General features: G+C 46.6%; 1 protein-coding gene across 1 annotated transcript in view; it reads right to left on the bottom strand.

Annotated features, from left to right (window-relative positions):
- Positions 1-440: 440 nt before the first annotated feature.
- The window catches only part of PKP1 (plakophilin 1), a 33,451-nt gene continuing 14,571 nt past the window's right edge, over positions 441-19,320 (bottom strand). Inside the window, exons 3-9 of the mRNA XM_008949059.1 lie at positions 16,551-16,975; positions 7,772-7,916; positions 5,847-6,054; positions 4,377-4,554; positions 2,145-2,259; positions 775-930; positions 441-671 (exon numbers count right to left, since the gene is read on the bottom strand). Coding sequence (XP_008947307.1) covers positions 441-671; positions 775-930; positions 2,145-2,259; positions 4,377-4,554; positions 5,847-6,054; positions 7,772-7,916; positions 16,551-16,975 — 1,458 coding nt within the window. The remainder of the gene's footprint in view (positions 672-774; positions 931-2,144; positions 2,260-4,376; positions 4,555-5,846; positions 6,055-7,771; positions 7,917-16,550; positions 16,976-19,320) is intronic.

Genomic DNA, 19,320 nt, shown 5'->3' with positions numbered 1-19,320 from the left:
CGCTGCCGTACCTACAGCTTAGGACATCTGCCAGACCTATTTTACAGGCAGCTGAGATGGGAGGACAGGCCACAATCCACAGCACAACCAACCCTGTTATTAGAGCCGCCTCCCACTTAAAGAACACACACAGGCAGTGGCGCAGGCACATCCTTCTGTCTCCTCTAATGACATCTGTCCACATGTGCACATCTGGGCACTTCCTCCCTGCTGTCCGAGGGGGAGGGTGTTAGTATCAGGAGATGCTGGTGTTATGACCAGCAGCCTTGGGAAACATGGAAACCCAGTGTGCAGATCTGGGATAGAACCTTGGGATGTTGAGTATAGCCTCTCCATAAGACCCAATTTTTGGCATTAATAAACACCTCAGGTGGAGCATCCACTGTGAGAAGATCTGCAATAGGGCCCTGAGGTTTAACAAGGACATTTTTTCCTTCTGATTACTGTGAATCAGAATTACTCGTTATGTGTGCAGAAGAGAGAGGAGAACTTACCAGTCCTCGGCTTGCAGTGAGGTTCTGCAGAGCTCCAGCACAAGCTTCCAGGGTGGCATCCTTTTTGCTCTGATCCATAAGAGACAGGTAGGTGCGGATGGCATCAGAGTGGTAAAGCCAGCTAGGTCCTTTGGGTTTAAAGTCCTCCTCAGGAAGAGGAACACCATACTCATCGTTCTACAAAGACATGAGAAACTGGAAGCTCAGATCCTGCTCTTCCCTTGCAGCCCCTGCCTGGGGCTACATATCACATTCCCAAGCCCTCTCTGGCACATCTTACCTCCATTTTGCCACTCCTGCTGTTGAAACAGCCTGTGAGAGTTTTGTCCATATAAACACTCCGGGCCATGTGGTTGAGCTGTGTATATTTGTTGGGAACTTCAGCATCCAGGCGGTAAGAGAGGTTGTGCAGGATGCAGATGCAATTCTCCACAGACTGAAATCACCCCCAGAATAAAAAAGCAGGCATCGTATTAGGCAGGAAAATATGGAGCAGCACCTGCTATAGCTACAGCGAGGACATTTACCAGGCCATAATCAGCTCTTTTAGCAGTTATACTACACAAGCTTCTGACCCTGCTTAAGGCAGCAGTGCATGGGAAGGAAGAAGGATGTAGAGGAGACATGAACAAAGGCCACATAGCCCAAATGCTATAGTGTGGATCTCTGAGCTGACAGATCCAGTGAACCTTGTCAGGTCCCACTGCCACAGACAAGTTGTTCAACAGGAAAAGAAAGTGCAGAGGGTGATTATATCAAACTGCCCATCACAAAATGCCAGGTTTTGAAAGTCTTCCTCTTGCCATAGCCTACTTTCAGTGGCTTTATCCAAGTCACAGCTACAGATTAGGGGAGACTTTTTACCAAAGACAGGATTTTAAGCCTCCTTTACCTGGATGTCAGAGTGCCCGATGTAATGAATTTTCACTCGACAGCTGTAACCAACACCAAAACATGTGGTTACACTTCCAAAGAACTGTGTTGAGTATGTGCTGCTGAAACTGCAAACTTTGTGCAAAAGCTGCAAAAGACATTCCCAAAAGAGGTTTTGCTCAATCCTGAGCTCATTTGAGATATTTTTGGTACTTTTCAGGGCACTGAGGAGTTTAGGGCATCTGTCTAGTAGAGCAGGTGTTGAACACCTGAAAATGTGCCTATGGAAACCATTTTGTGCAAGGTAAGTGAATCACACAGAAATCACAGTCATAGTTAGGGGACTGGCAAAAAGAAGCTCCTGACTTCTTGCTGGATGTGATGCCAATGTGGTGTGTATGTACTCGAGTACTGCAGGTTGAAGAGACATGGTGGTAGGAAGCACAAGAGATGAAGGTCAAGATGCTGGAAGGATCCCAAAGTGGGAGGGGAAGGGAGGAAAGCATATGGGGAGCTCAGGGGCCAAAATATTTTGCTATGTCTCTGTGTTTAGTAAAGGGAAATTGTAGATTGTAATTGGACCCTGCTTCAGGCCCAGAGCACAGAGGACTTGCAATCTGCAATAGATTGTACTGGGATTTGGAAGGACAAGAGCGGACACAAAAGTCCGGTACCCCCATGTGTTTGTTCAAAAGGGATTTAGAGATATCCTCAAAGTTTCAGTTATTAAGCATGGGGCTGAACCCTAGCAAACAGCTCGGGGTGAGCAGCTGCTACCTTATCGTCCGGCCGGTTAGAGGCCACGCAGTTCTGGGCGTAAGTCATGACGGAGTCGATCAGGCCGGGGTAATTCCTCATGGTCTGGCGCCCCATATCTGCAGAACTCAAGTTTCTGAAGAAAGCCATCGCAGAGCATGTCAGGGGAGAGGGAGAGAGAATTCGTTCAGTTCAATTACTAGTCTCTATGGGTTCTGTTCTGGCTATGACTGTAACTGAATTTCAAGGTATTTTGGGAGGTGTAGCAAGGCTGGTGTACTGCTCTCATTTTAGAGGCCTTCAGTAGCAGTGCAGTGGTGTATAGCTCTCTTTTTGCTCTTTAGGATTGATTTAATCGAGGAAAATGTCCTGTTAAGGGGTTCTGCATGGAAGATATCCTTCAATGGATAGGTTATATCTGTGACATTACACAGATTCATCACCTCCTTGGAGGGGTTTCCAAAGAGAAGACTCAGTAAAGACCGTCTGGGGTTATTGTGAAGATCAGGAGGGTGCATGTGGCTGTGAGCGTGGGGCTGTGCTCAGCAGCAGCACCTGCATGGGAAACGAGGGCAGAGGTACTGGAGAGCAGCAACCACTCTGACCAGAGGGACTGACCAGTTTGTAATGTTGTAATGTATTCCTGAGCACTGGTTGCTGCCAGGACGGGGGAGCTTTCCCAGTAACAGGAAATTTTTTTGTTGTTGTTGTTGGTTTTTGGTTTTTTTTTTCTTTTTGTTTTCTTCCCTGTTTTATTGTCTTGTAGCTTGCAAATGAAAAACAGAGGCTGGCAGTCGTTGTGAGACATTCACTCCAGGCGTTCCAGAACTGGATTTGATGTTCACTGTGATTTGCAGCCCGCTCATTAACATGAATTCATCTGCAATCCAGAAATGCTTGAGCAGCAATGGCTCAAGCCCAGGGCAAACCCAAGGTTGGTTCTCATGTCTGCATTATGATGTGACAGGGCAGTGAGTCAGAGCAATCCTGGCTCATCCCTCGGACTAGGGGCTCTGGACCCAACCACCCTGCTTTCCTCACTTGACTTGCTCCCCAGTCCTGCTCCCCCAAGGCTTTCGAGCTCCCTCACTGACCTGCGTCTGGCAGTCTTCACTGAGGGCACTGGATATTACTGACAGGGACTGTGATAAGTCTAAGCAGACAGAGCCTGCCTTGAATAAATTCCATAGAGAGCTCCTTTTATCAGCTCTTTTATACTCTTTCTCTTATATTGATGTGATATTTTGTGGCACCTGTGGCTTGAAGTGTTCTTAAAAGTGGTGCACCTCACACGCAACGTACACCACACACCCCAACGTGCAACTGCATGGGGAAGGTGCCTTCCAAGACAAGGTAGGGAGCAGAGCTTGCTGTCTGTCAGACACAGTTCCCAGCCACAGAAGATGATAGGATCATGTCTCAGAAGGCCCCTGCCGTATTCATCCATTTCGTTTCATAAGCAGACACAGCTCCTACCAGCTGCATGTCTGGTAAGGGTGTGTTCAGTACCTTGCTCCCTCAGGGAGAGCTTCGGTTGATGAAAGTACCTAATTATACATGGTATATTCCCTCCCCCCCGACCTTGTTCCCAGTGAGACAAGTTGCTCGCATCCAAGTGGAGGAGGGTGGTAGGAGAAGCAGCAAGTCAGGGCAAAGATCCTCTACAAAAGGGCTCTGTCTTTCCTGTAAAAAAATAAACTACTCTGGGCTCAGTCTGCACCCTCTGTTTTGTAGCTGACCCGCTTGATGAAATGAGCCAGGAAAAGTCCAGGGCGATGGTTCTGCTCTGGAGTAAACCAGTTATTAAAATCAGTGGGAAGATGCTTGTTTTCTCCACGTAGCAAATTATCTTTTTGTCACTTAAAACCCAAACCAGTTTGTTTTCTAGCAACTGAAATTTTCTCTGGAAGCCTCAAAAATCCGAGGACAAAAGATGTCAAGTTTCCCGGTCTTAGCTGAACACTCAAGTTTCAGTATTGTACCTCTCCCCTGACAAAACAACTTACATTTTTTTGATCAGAGACTTAGCAAGAACAAAACATTGTTTTTTCTTTTTTCTTCTTTAAACAAAAAAAGTACTAAGGAAAATATTTTACACATAACTTTTTCTGCATATTCTCTTAAGAAACTTTCTGAAGAAGAGTCTTATATAAACACATTACAGTGAGTGTGTCTTTAGCTTATTTTAAGAGGATTTAGACACTTTCAGCTTTTTTCAAGAGGCAAAAGCTACAGTAAGTCTTGATGACTCACCTCAAACACCCTGTAGCATTGAAGAATACTTCTGGGTCAATAATTTCTCGTGTCCTGTTGCAGCTGCCATCAGACCAGCCCGAGAACGGGATGATAACACAGTCTGTCAAGACTGGAAGGGCCTCCTGTATCAACTCTTCTTTTAATTCATCAGTGGAGGAGAGGTTCCAAAGAAGTCCTAGAATGGAGGTGGGAGACAAGCTCAAGCAGAGGGTCACCAGGCATTAGAAACTTTCTTTAGGTCAAAATGAATTCCAGCACCTAAGTCCTTCTTTGAACTGAAGGTGCAGTGTCTGTCCTAAACCCTATCCATCCTTATGGGAGAAAGGCAGGGTGGGCACCAGGAGCATGGTGTCATGTGGAGGTGGGCGTCTAAGCACCCTCCCTCCTCTCATGGTTGGTGTGTATTGCCATTAGGTTGCAGGGGGAAGGCATCTCTCCAGGGATTTGTAAAGGCTTGCACACAAGACCTCAGTCACAGCTGCATCAACAAACACATGTGGATCCTTCAAGAAAAGGGTGAGACACCAGTGAGATAACCGGCCCAACCATACTGGATTGCCAGCAGTTCCAGTCCCAAACTTCAAGGCCTTTCCCAGGAACAGATGGGGACCAGGCGTGCAGGAAGGCATGGGAATGGCAGGGTGACCACAGCTGCGGGGGCAAACCTGGGACAGGTACTTCTCCCGTGGGCATGTATGATGTGAGGAACACTTATGAGGATAGCCTGAGGGCACTGGGATTGTGCAGCCTGGAGAAGAGGAGACCCCGAGGGGACCTCACAGCTGTCTTCCTGTACGTGAAGAGAACCTACAGGAAGGCTGGAGAGGGACTTTTCCCAAGAGTGTCCAGTGAGAGGACAAGGGGAACTGGTTTGAAACTGAAGGAGAGTAGGTTTAGACTAGATCTTAGGAAGAAGTTCTTCAGTGTGAGGGTGGTGAGACTCTGGGATAAACTGTCCAGAGAGGTCGTGGATGCCTCTCCCTGGAGTGTTTAAGGCCAGGTTGGATGAGGCCGTGAGCAGCCTACTCTAGTTGAGAGATGTCCCTGCCCATGGCAGGGAGGCTTGTAAAGGCTTTGTAAAGGCTTGCACACAAGACCTCAGTCACACCTGAGGGTGACCAGCATCAACAAACTCATGTCAGTCCTTCAAGAAAAGGGTGAGACACCAGTGTGATAACCTGCCCAGCCCTACTGGGATTGACAGCAATTCCAAGGCAGGGAGGTTGGATTAGATGATCTCTAGGGTCCCTTCCAACTTAAGCAGTTCTATGATTCTATGCCATTGGAGGGCCAGGATTGTCCTCTGCCTTCTCTTTTAGATTGCCATTTGGTGTGACAGGAGCATTAAACATCCTATTTGTGGTGTGACAGCACCATGGCTACTGGGCCTTTCTGTGCTGGAGAAACACAGGCCACAGGCAGGGAGGAGCGTGGTCCCTGCTGAAGGCTGAGCAGTCTGCCGTGTACCTGTCAGCTGCTTCTGAATTTCGGTGTTGCCCGTCCTCCGCAGAAGGCTCACGCACTCCCTTATCCCGTTCTGCCGCCGGGTTTCTATCTTGTTGGTTGGATTCTTGAAGACCAAATTTCGGAGGGCTCCAGCTGCCGCCCGCTGGACGTTCTGGTTTGTGCTGCGGAGGAGCTCGACAAGCTTGGCAATTCCCCCCAGCCGATAGACCTGCACCAGGAGAGACATCCTGCCATCAGCACGGCCTGCAGAGCATCGCCGGGACAGCTAGAATTGTCATGGCAACCCGAGAGTCAACGTGGCCCATACTCAGGGGAGCTGGAAAAGCAGACCTGGCAGAAAAAGACGTCTACAGCTTGAGGATGGCATGTCTGGTTCAGACCATAGGTCATGAGCACCAAGGTGCTGGCCTTGAGGCTGGAGCTCAAACTCTAGAAGTGGATATCTAAGAGTGATGGCCATGGACTAACTCCTTCGCTGGTGTAAATGTCCTTGGTTCCACAAACTTTCACCTGCCTCCATCAGTTTACATCAGGTGAAAATGTTGCTCTGCTTATCTGTAGAGGCCACTGATAGCAATATAATGAGTTGATGTGATAATTTTATCTGCATCCTGAAATCACAGGCTGATCTTAGAGGGGTGGTAACGGTACAGCATAAACACATTTGAGGTCAGCCAGAAGCAGTACTGGGCCATACTGGGCACTTAACAGGGGCAGCATTGGAAAGGGGTGTGAACCCCGACCTGCAGGACACCACACATGCTGGGGAGGCTTGAAAGTGAGTTCCTCCAGCTGAGCTCTCCAAAATGATTAAGGTTCCTGCTGCAGGATGTCCTCTGTAGTAGGTCTCCTGGGGACATGATCCTGCATGGAGCCCTTTCTGGCACAAGCCAGCCCACAGGCTGGAGATTTGCTGACAATGGGAAATGAATGAGCACCTTTCAGAAAGGAAAGAAAACATGCGTGTGCTGGGATGACTCACAGACCTGCTCTGACACATCTTTGTGGGAAGTGATGGGACAGGTCAGTGCTCAGAGAGTGTTTTCAACGGTAACAAAGGGTGTGGCCACCCCAGAATTAGTGACTGTAATGTGGGCTGGGGTACCTGCACTCTGGGTTCAGCCACAGCAAGGGCACAGAGGTACATCCCCACGCTGCACCAGCACGCCCAGCTCCACTGCTGTGCCAGGAAGTGTGAAGCCACCTCTTTAAGGATGGCATCTTGATAAATCCATGTTTGCATAATTTCAAACACAGCAGGGTGGGGATAAACCTTTGTGAGAAGTCTTGCTGCAGCAGATCCATCCCTGAGCCTGCCTCCTTTGCTGCACGTTGGTATACATGCAGTAATCAGAGAGTAGGAACATAATAAAAATAAGCTGCACTGTAAGAACTTATTCTTGATCACATATCTTTGTATTTGATCGTTAGCTAACCCACTGGCTTAGAAGGCTGAAGATGGCTGAAATGTCACTAAGCAATGCGCAGCAAAGATCACCATGGGATTTAGGGCAATTTTTTGGGGCTCTGGTACTGCAGCTCTGAGATAGCAAAAGATTCATGTGGAACTACCTGCAATTACATCTACAAATGGACAATGCATCTGGATGGCTGCTCCTGTATTGCCAAGAGTCACCAGTCTGTGTTACAGCACTTATGGTGACAGTGTGGACACAATGTCCTCTGTTGTCTGGTAACTACTCCCCTGTGTTAAAATCCTGACTGACTGCTGTTAAGAGAAAGGGGCCACCAATAGCTGAAAAAGTCTACTTAATTAATTCCTGACTGTGACTAGTGAGATATAAGGCTCCATCATGAAAATCAAGGGGACCTATGGACCTTTAGTACTTATGAAAACCTGTTTCATCCATTCTGTGTGACGTCACACACAGTGTGACAGCAGAGCTCTGAAGGACTTTGCTCACCTCTTGCTTGGCAGACTCATCTTGGAAGCAGGTGTGCTGGAGGTAGTAAGCACCCATGGCCTGGTATTTGTCATCAGACGAGCACAGAAGTTGTATGGCTTTCTGGATGGTCATTGTGCCACCGTCTATCTCATCGCCACATATTCTGTGTTAAAGAGAGGTACAGCATTGGTCGAGTGCTCAGCCAAAAGGGCCACGTCAGTACAAGGAATTGTTACGAAGGAATCTATTACAAAATGTAAAATATTATCACACCACTGCATAAACAACCCAGTGAATCCCTAGTGTGTTTCTCTGATAAAAAAAGAGATGATAAAAGTGGAAAAATACAATGGAGGACACTAGAGCTAATAAATTATGGGTCCAGTCTGTCCAGAAACAAAGGAGTCAGAAAAAAAGGTCAGTTGAGGTGCTAGATATCTAATCACATCTAAAGTGGGAGGTTTAACGAACAGAGAAGCAGTATTCACTCAAGTAAAAAAAAAAATAGTGGACAGGAGTGAAACCATCTGTCAGGTCATTAGAACAATCTAAAGTAGGCAGATACTTTTCCTGCCGCATGTGATCCTTTGATGTGAGATGTGGCGGAAGCAAAAATGTGAGAGCAGTTGATGGTCTTTGGAGGCAAGAGCAGATCACTTAGGAAAAGATGACAGGCCCGTCTGGAGTGATGGGATGGACAAATACTGAGTTTATTATACTAATAATAGCACCGAGACATCCCAGGGTATGTTTACATTGGTGGCCTCCAAGCTCTTCATAAACATTGGCCACTGTCATCATCTCCTTTTATAAGTAAAGCATATGCCTACAGACTCCAGAGGAAGGATATGAAAACTTCTGGCTTAGAGCGGGACCAAAACCTTGTGAAAAATACAAACACCTGATGATTTGTCCACTTGTTTAGATCACTTGTTTAGAAATATGAAGGTCCCGCTCTCTTTGGCTTGTACTTACTTAGCATAATCTTTGATGCTTTAACCACAAAATCAGGAAAAAGTACAAATTTCCAGACTCTATGGAGGGGCTCTGAACTGCAAAACTTAATCTGTTTCCAGTTAATTCGCTTAGTCTAGTAAATGTTACCATCACTTCTTAGCATCCTTGGACTTTGGACCTGCACCTGGCTGCAGCAGGATCTCAGCTCTTGGCAGCAGCATCTGCATTGATTTATGGCACAGTAAATGACCACTCAAAGTTCAGGCCTAAGAAGAGTCAAACCCCAAACTCCTGTTTGGTTATTACTACTTCAGCAGTGACAGGATACAAATGGGAAATGTTTTTTTAACGGTGAATGAAATCAGAAAGTGTGGAGGCTTTGTCAGGAGAGCTAGGCCATCGTTGTGCCTGACCGATGGCACCCCCTGCACAGGATCCATTTATGACCAATGGGGAATTTCACCCAGAGGTCAGTGAGACCAGTTCCTCTTGGAACCACATTGATTTTTGTACAACTTTTGCTCCATGACATGCTAACGAGTGACTGCATACAGGGGCTGATCATCTTCATTCAATCCAATACACTAACAGCACAGAGTTTTTTTTAATAAGTTCTTTAAATGAACCTATTGCATTTGAGGTATTAAATATTACTACGGTGGCTTCTTCTAGACACAGGATATGCAGACTCATTTTGACTGTGCCAAAGAAATGATAAGAATGAAGGTCTAGAAAGGACACTCAAGTGTGGTCACCATCACCAGCAGCCTACAGTAAGATAAAATATTTTGCCCTTAAGCATCCAAAGTTTTCCCTCCATGCAGCATGGGCCAGTGAATGGTATTGACATTTCTACAGCAATTTTCACACAAAATATCAAAACCCCACAATTATGCTGTGATTTTGGAAGACAGCATAAAAGACTGTTTTGTCTCCCCTACCCTCACTGGTATAAAGGTCCACCCACTTGAAATTGCTCATTAAAGGACCTGTATAGTCAACGGACAGAAATAGGTGTTTTCAAAGAACAGCTTGCCTGTGTCTTAGACATTCTTCCTATGACAAGAAGACCTGCCCTCTGGAGATTCCTCTGCCTCTGTTGGAATGATTGATGACAGACTCAGATTGGACCAGAAGTGTTCAGTGTCTAAGGCTGGATGAACCTCATTCCACTTTTATTTCTACGCTAACAATAAAACATCACTTCATCATATGGTTTTCGTCAGTCTGAGCCTCTGTCAAAACCTGGCTCCAAGAAACTTCCATTACACTTGCACCAAAGAAACACAAAACTGGAAAGATGAAGTTTAAACTAGAAACTGTGGAACCTCAGAAACCTTTGTTATGTATCCAAAACGCAGTGATTTTCTCTGAGCCTTTTTCATGCTCCTGAGACACAGAACAGAGCTGAGACACTGATGCATAAGTAGCACCAGAGGGACTTCTCCTTTGAGAAGCTGGGCCTGGGCTGGCAGAGTGGGGAGGGAGACATATTAATAACATACTAGGTCACTTGCCATACAGCACGTATATTCATGAGAAACCCTGTCAATCAGATGGACTTCTTATGAGAAAAAAGGATGTCCACTTGCTCTGGCTAGTCAAGGAAGGCAATTTTCCACACAACCACTCCATAAGAGGGCCAAGCGCTCCTTCAGCAGGGGAAAACTAGGCATCCAGGTCCAGTTCTGTGTGGGAAAAGATGGGGAAGGTTCTATTTCCCCTGCTGGCTCGCCAACAGGAGAAGTCCACAGAAGGTAAACAGCTGGGCTCAATTATGCCACCTGAGTAGAAGCAGTGGTTTCTCCTAGATGAGAATATAACCACCCTGGTAAAGCCCATGCTAATGGGGGATTGTTCATCAGCCAGCCAGGGATATTTCTAACCCAATCTACACTACGAGAGCAACAGCCTGCTCCAAGACAAATTCTTGGACCATGACCATTGCCAACCTAGGCCAATGGGCCTGGTAGGAAGAACTCCAAAGGTGGTGGTTCTTCCACAAGAAAGAAGCAATCAGAACAGGGATTTCTCAATTAGAAATGATTCAACAGGAGACAAATTAGAGGATGAGATTTAGGAGTGGAAGGAAAATATTGAAAAGTTCAGTACCACAGAAAAAACAATTCCCTCATTTGATACTAATGCCTTTTGTCCACTTTGTCTATGTCCTGGTTTGAGTTAGAAGTGAACTAGTTATGTTCAGTAATTTTACTTTATAGTGCAATCTTTTCTAATAAATCTGTCAAGTTTTAGGGTCAGGGCTGTCCATCAGACCTATAACAGTATTAGCAGATAGGTTTGCATTAAGGTTTTGCTAAGTCTCCCTCATGGTTGCTAGGGCTACAAGTCCCAGGAGAGGAAGAAGCCAGAAAACTCTAACAGATTCCATGGTTCATTAAAAAATCAGAGTGGAGACACTAAAACAGAGTGCACGGCACATCCAAGCCTTCCACAGTCAGGCCACACTGGCACAGACCCAAGAGCCACGCTCCACACCAAGGAGCCATGTCCACCTTTCAGATATGGCATCAAGGATTTGATGCCACTGAAAGCTCAGCTGCAGCTTCCCCTCAGGCTTTTCTTGGTGGATAGATACCACGGAAGATGGGCACAGATTGAGAGAGCCATGGAGAAGGGGATCCTCATCATACACAGTGATATGGACCTTGCCAGGACAGCATCACACACAGCTCCGCAGCAATTGCTTTGGATGCCCATGCACAGTGCAGACATTCACACTGCAAAGAGCCAGCACTGGGAAACAGTCATTTTTAGGGGAAGTTGATCCCAAATAACAACAAACCAAAATGAAGGTGCCTTTCTTGGTTCTGCTTTCAGAGAAGGCACAGCTCTGGAGAATTTATGTTTTGCTATTGGTCAACTTTATTTATCCACAAAGACAAGATTTCTATCAGAAAACACCTTTTCTGACTCTTTCAATAACTTTTGCATGTTTTTTTTCCAGAGAGCCTGAGCTCCTGTGTAGGAATGAATGATCACAGGACACACACTTACTGTCCATGAACTTCATCCACAGCTTACAGAGGCTCTGCAGCTCAGCTGGGGCCAAGTCGGTGTCACCATACACAAATATGACCATATGGAAAATCCAAAGGGCTGCCCCAGCCTTTACTGCCTCCTCTGTAACAGCCTTTACAGGGTATTCAAGGCCTTTAACAGATTGGCACCAAGATACTACATATTTCCAGGTGCCTTGAGAGACCCTTGCTTTCACATGATCTCTAATGAGGTGTTTTAGTCTCTTCTCCCATATACAGAGAACACCAAAGGGGAAATACATCCACATCTTAAAATGAGGCCAAAGGTGCATGTGGTATTATGGAAGACAAGGCACACTGTAGGTGTCTATTAACGGCTCCTGATCGGTATCAGCAGCCCTCAAGCTGGGGAATGTCTGCAGACACCTCAGCTTGCCTCTTCATCTTCACAAATGAGAACCCCTGAATCCTTCACAAGGGGTGGGATTAGTCTGGGCTCTCACTACACCTCCAGCACAGACACCTGGGTTCCCCCTGAAGTCAGCCAAGAGGCTCTGACTTTGTCGGGGGCTAACTCACTGACCTACCTCAGCTTCCAGCTCTACTGGCCACTGGCTGCATCTCTGCAAGAGCAACCGGGGCACCCAGCTCCGGCACAGGCATCTGCTGAAGAGGTTACATACACACAACCAGCTGAGTACTGCACAGACTAGAGACACAACCACCACGTATCAGGACCCAGCCTGGCCCTGGGCTCTCAGACCCATGTCCACGTGGTATCTGAAGCACTACACGCAACGGTGGTAGCCACAGTTTTTATGTACCTCAAGTTCCAGCTGGAGGAAGACAGAGAAACAAAATTTCCAGGATGCACTAGAGATCACATCCTTTATTCACTGCTTCTTGTTATCACTATCTGATGACCAAAGAGGATGTAGAAACATTTTTCCTGACTGAGCTGAATTGCAACACGTTATTTAGCTAAAAGCTGGCTACCTCGAGATGACACACTGTCACTTGGAGCACGTTCCAAGTACCACTCATCAGAGAAAATGGTTCAAAGCAGGCAAATATGCATAGTCTTCAGCAGCTGCTTCCAGGATGAAAGGCTGCAGACCTGCGGCATGTCATGAGATGCCAAAAAGAAGGTTTCTGGGAAGAAAAGGGAGGCCTAGACACCAAGAAGACTTCCTCCAGCTCTGTCAAGGACTCACTCCAGAAAGTTGTATTGTGGCAAAATGTGAGTGCTGCTCATTGAGAACTGCCTTTGGGCTGGAGCCACCAAAATAAACCATGAACTCCTGAGCCCAGGAGAGATATACTGAACTTGGAAATGTTATTTCAAAGATGACACAATGCTTACGAAAGCTTAAGCCCCTAAGTGGTTACAGAGACATCAGAAGGGGACATCAGAAGGTCCCTTTCTTCTCACTGAGGCAGGATTATAAAGACAGAGGTGGTGGAAGAGAATATACTTCAGGAGGAGGTTTCTCAAAGCAAGTTAGTACTGCTTAACCTCCTGATCTGAAGAAACAGTGAAAAAATCAAATTTCATCACTATAGCAAACACTATGAAGGGGGTAAAACCCTACATCATGGTTTAGTTTCTCATAGAATAATAAAGTTTTTTCCTCAAAATAATTCAGGTATTAAACTACTCATTAGCTAGGTGGAGTAAAGGTGTTTTCATGAACCAGAGTCGCTTTTGTAAAAGGAAGAACTCTTTTGAGATATTGTTATCAGACAGCTCTTCCATGTCTTACACAGCCAAAATCAGATCAAAAAATGGAAGCAATCACACAATCAAGAATAGTTCCCAAAATCAAATAACTGTGACCAAACGCAGAGGGACTGACCAGTACAGACAGCTTGACAGTTCTTGCATACACAGTATTTTGATACCTACATGCCACTTTCACTACCTAAGAACATCCAACGACTCCCTTTTCATTTCACAGCACCTATGGAGGTCAGATCCACAGCACAGGACACCTGAACTGCCACTCCCCAGTCACTGCATTACAGCACAGTTTCCTATCACAGACAGACCCAGTGGATTGCAGGTCCCACTGTAATCACCCTCACAGCAATGGAGAACACCCCACTCGATCACATCTGAGGGCATGGGAACTACCTAGTCCTTCTCTTGTTCATGGAGACAGTTTGGTAACCTGCAGACAAGATATCCACCCACACAAGAGATTTGCAGCATAAAAACCAAGCACAAAATTATCCTTGTTACAAAGCCCAAAAACTCTTCCTGAAAAACTACTAGAATAGGAGGAACAGAGCTCCAAAGAGGGAACTACAAGCAGCTATTACCCAGCTGAGCCCTCTTCCTGCATGTGGAGGTTAATAATGGGATGCCTACAAGCAAAACTCTCCCTACTCAAAGATGGGGCTACCCAAATGAAGACTGAGCTTTCCAAGTGCAGGATCCTCCCTACCCGAAATCGTCCTACACAGCAAAGAGAGACCAGACACGGTCCTAACTCATCTCTGAAGGTCCCTTCCCCACAAAAGCACACTGCAGACCAAGGCTAACAGTGACCTACCAGATATTTACAAGGGCTAATGGCCTTCCAAATCAGTCACTTTTTCAAAGAGGACAATTGCTTAGTATGTTCCTGAAACTTTAGGGACAACTGTTGCCAACCTCATCTCCTCTGAGTCAAGAGCAGAAGTGCTCACACAAACTGCCCCCAAACTAGTCCTGCAGTGAGGTACACGTGAATCAGGGGGGGTGCCCCAGCCAAATCAGATTTACTCAGAGGACACAGCCCCAGTTGTGCCTATGACTTGAAGACATCAGAACCAGTTCTGCCAGATGAGCCATGCCCCAAGCCAGGAGAAGTGTATAAATGGAGCCACTCCCTAACCAAAGGGCAACTAGTGCTGGAGACTATTCCTCTCACAACAGCAGATCTTCTCTTCAGAAAATGCCATTACTCTTCAAATGACCTCTCCAAAGCAAAGACCAAGTCTGCAGCCATGAGTGTTGTACAGTGAAGAGCAGGGCTTACTTTGGAGAGGGCCTGCCTTGGACTAGCTTCTCAAAAGCAGTATTTTCCTTAGGCAGAAGCCATTTGAAGTCCTGTGTTCAAACATTCTGCCATCCATCCCACTGCACTTCTACGCTCTTTGGTCAGAAATTCCCTAGAACAAGTTGCTTCCACTTTGTGTAATGTCTCTGTTTCCTATTCCAGAGGAATTACAAAGCTTCTGGAAGTAATAAGCCAATGCCATCAGCACTGCTAGTTGGCCAGGGCTAATCTTGCATGTGTTGAACATGAAGTAACTGGACACACAGAAGCTAAGGTTTCATGACAACGTGCTAACAGGCGAGTGACATTTATTGGCATACACGCTTTGGGAGACACATCTCCTACTCAACACAAAATGAAGGTGGCTGAGCAGATAATTAGCCAGAGGAATCTGGAAATCAACATTCTGATGTGGAAAAGGGCATGAGTTGGCTCACACTGCTGACTGTGAGGGAGGATTTTCTCAGTATCTGCATCATGCCTTCAGTCAATGACAGAAAAATCTCAGGCCTTTGGTGCAAGTTACAACAAAGGCTATGAGCCCTGTTAATTAGTCTGACAATTATGCTGCAGTGTGCAAATTCTGTTTTGGATCAGGGACTGCCAGAAATGAGCTTGTGACCTTCTTGTGTGACAAGCTGTCACATCAGCCTAGGGTTGTGATAACTTCATACAGAGCAGGCCCCGTATGACAGTCATGCAGCAACAGCAGTGCAGATGCTCCTTCTCCAGCCAAATAAAACACTGCAGCCTTGAAGTGCAATATTTTTGCAGTTCAAAACATGCAAACCACAGTCTTCCAGGGCTATGGTTTGTGCAGCCCAAATCTCTTCAAGGCTATGGCAGAATATGGCTGGTACATCTGTCCCAGAGGCAGCACAGCCATCAGCACCAGGACAGCTCTGAACCAACATCACTGCAACTCCGCCAAAGAAACATTAGTTTGTTTTGTTTTCCTTAGTGAGAGCTCTGCTGCGTTGCACAGATCTGTCAGCTTGGGGGTGTCTGAGCTCACGGGTGTGTTTTACATCCCTTGTTGTTGTAGGCAACATTGACAAGAAGGGACCTGATGCTCACTGAGACACGAACAACCATCCTCTGCTCTTGCATAATTCCTAACCCTGATGGGAGTGGGTGCTTTGGACAGGAAGGAATTGAATAGCTTCCATTCCCTCCTCTCTCCTGGCTAGGTAAGTTATTCCCATTAGGCTATTTATTTTAATTTCTGATTAATTTTTTTTCTGGGACCCAAATCAGACCTTCTGGGGCAATGAAACAAGACCTGGGTGGAAGGATAGAGGGTCTAATATGATCACTCAGCAGATTCTCAGCTCTGCTCTGAGTCAGGCCCTCAGGAACCAACTCCTTCACAGTCAGTTGATTCTTTAGTTTTCTTTACTGTTGAACCACAGCAGTGTGACAGCCAGGAGAGGCACATGAACTGCACCACAGGCTTTCTGCTCTTCATTTCCCCACCCTCATCTTGCAAAGGAGCTGTCAGGTAATACCACCACAGAGACTAGGAGATCATCTAGCCCAACATCACACAGGTACATCCACTGAGCCATGCATATTGGTTTCTCTCCATAGCCCATGGAAAGAAATAAACTGTCAAAGAGTGTGACTCATCTGACCCACTTTAGATTTTACTGCAGGATGTGATTAAGTGCAATGTGCACTGGTGAGCAGATCTCCAGTGCCTATAGAGCAGCTCAAGGCGACTAGCCCTGATGGACAGACCTATGCAGCACATGTCTGTGTTCACTCAGATTTAGCCACCTGCAGCAGACTTACTTGGAGCTGGACTGAGCCTGGCCATAAACCGTGTCCTGCTTGCAGCTCATCACGGGCTGGGCGTAGACCACATCAGGCTTGTTGCTTGAGGGGCAGGAGAGGGCCCGTGCTGGCATTTTTTTGCTCGTCCTGGTAGTTCCTTGCTGGGTGCTACAGCTGCTGTAGATGCTGTGGCGGTTCAAGGTTGCCTTGTGCTCTGCCCGGCCCCCCACCTGACTCTTCCTCAGCGTGCCCCGGGGCGGTTCGCAGTAGAGGTCAGGCTCGCTCCGGCTGCTCTTGATGTTCTGCACAAAGCAGTAGTCGCTGCTGGCCCTGGCGGGGCTGCAGACAGCCTTGCTGTAGTGCTTGCTGCCCCAGCCCTCCATCTGGCTGTACGAGCTGTAGCGTCTGCTCTCCACATCCCGCTTCAGGGTCCCGTTGTACAGCTGGTCAAGGACAAAACAGGAGGCAAAACGGTTAGGAAAGGGTTGAGCTGCAGACTGACATTGCCAAGCCCCCTCCTGCTTAGGTATCGTGGCCACCAGACTCCTGTGTCTCTGGGCATTTTTGTGGCTCAGTATCTGGGGGGGGTTAGCCCACCCGCAGCCCTTACTAAGGTGCCAAACCCTCTTTTGAAATCTGAGGACACTGAGTGAACAGAATAAGGCACCCAAGAGCTTGAAAGCAGAATTCAAAGCTCAAGCATGACCCTGGCATTAGAGAAAATGCCTTATTTCCAGCCCCTGGGGTCTAACCCAACCTGTAATTAGAGGAACTCACATAATTTCTCTTGCCATCACAGAGAATGATGCTCCATTCTGACCTTCCAGCACTGCCTGCATTGATTTTTAATTTCCTTAAGCTATTTTGTTCCCCTTCCATCTTTAAGTTCCTTAGGAAGGGTGTAAAGGGAGTAAAAAATCAGTAAGAAGGGATTATTAAATCTCATCATACCAAGAAACAAGTGGAGACAATATCTGCTTATGAGTTACAAGGTAGCATCAGCTAATACAATGGGGTGTTCTGAGAACAATGGGGAATATGCAGTAAGAACTGAGATGACTAAACCAGAAGTAAATAAAAAAAAGAATGAAAGACAGTTAAAAAAACAAAAACAAAAACAAACAGCTCCAATTAATAAAACAAAAAAATGGCTTTAGCAGCTCTGTTGTCAGCTCAAACTATCTTCACCACTTCACCAAAAGTCCTTCAGATTTGCCCCAAGTAGACCAGGATTGAATCCAATATTCTTTTCCAATAGACCTTCTGGGTGTCAGGGCTGGCACCTGGAAGCCTGCAGGGCTGTATCCAAGTGAAAGACAAGTCACTAAGATGTGTACTCCAGAAAGGAAAATAAAGAAAGCTGTTTTAGTGCTGTTTGCCCCGTGATATTGAGTTTTTCTACTGCATCACCCTCAGCATGCTGGCAAGCAGATCTCCAAGACACACAGCAAACAGGCACTGAAAGAACTGAAAACTAAAACAGCCTGCCCCATCCCCCTTGCCTTTATCTCAAGAAAGCTCAACTGTGGTCTCTTGTTGGGCCAAGATTTTTTTCTCACCTGTCTTTAAGCAGTGGTACTTTGGATGCCTCTTTCTGCAAAAGCCACCCAAGGATCCCTTGGGCTGGTAGAGAAAAGTCAGTGCTGTCACCTTGTTATTTCCATGAAGGTTTAAGGCACAAGGTGTGAAAAGCCTGTGCCTGGTGCAACAGTTCATGCCACTGAGAAAAAAAATCCATACTTCATAAACTAGAAATAACATGTGGCAGAGAAACTGGTATTTTCTCTGGAAATAGGACCCTGAGTCTACTTAAACTTCATCCAACTCTGAGCACACTCTGCATCATTCCTGTCTCCAACAACCTGCAGAATTGTCATTATGTCAGTTAATTAAGCCAAATATTTCCATTAACAAACTGATCTTGAGGAATGCAGTGAATCCACTCTGCTGTGTCCCAGAGAGGGGCACAGGTAACGGCTGAACAGGCTTCCAAGGGGTTACCCAGCAGGCACATCATCTGGATAAGGAGAAACCCTTTAGTCCAGCTGCGCTGATACCCAGCTTGCTCTGTCATTTGAGCACCAGTGTGAAGTAGTTTTCATACTTTCATTCTGCAGGTTTGCATCTCAACAGGTGAATTGCTGGAAGGGGAGAAAAGGGGAGCAAATTCTCTCTGTGTTTACTCTAGAGGACACAGAAAAAACCTGTTAGCACTGCAGCACAGCAGGCAACAGGTTTGGTGCATACTGCAGAGCTCCCAGAGATTTGGAAGAGGAATTTGCATGTGATAAGAAGAGCAAGGATGAGGCACATGGGTGAGTGCAATGAGCCCCCCGGGGCCTCCTCTGGCAGTGGGGTAAGCCCACTGATATTTCCAGGCTGTCCATGCACGGAGGGTCTCTCCATCCTGGTTCTGCTTTCAATGCAGTATGCATGCAGCCATAGCAAAGTGACCTTCCACAGAGTCATGATCTATCCCACTGCAGATGAGTGTATCCTTCTAAGGGTGGTATCATCCTCATTTTTTTCGTCATTTTCCTGGGTTCAGAAACCCTCAGGGCAGCAAGGGATGGGACAGGGCTGCAGCAGGAAGGTGCAGGGTGGGCTTCGCAGGGAACCCACTGCCCAGGCTCCCCACTGGCAGTGGCTGGCTGGAGGACAGAGCAGCAGCTTGTTAGATGGGAGCCCTGTCATTTTTCTTTATGAGTCACTATAAGCTGGGATTACGTTGCAGGGCTGTCAGAAGTTTGGCAGAGCCATGGAGCCCCTGGGCATTTGCTGAAACCAA

This window comes from Merops nubicus, unplaced genomic scaffold (genome assembly GCF_000691845.1).
Source record: "Merops nubicus isolate BGI_N331 unplaced genomic scaffold, ASM69184v1 scaffold17321, whole genome shotgun sequence".
Lineage (NCBI taxonomy): Eukaryota > Metazoa > Chordata > Aves > Coraciiformes > Meropidae > Merops > Merops nubicus.
Note: the sequence above shows the minus strand (reverse complement) of the source record. Positions and strands in the feature narration are given on the sequence as shown.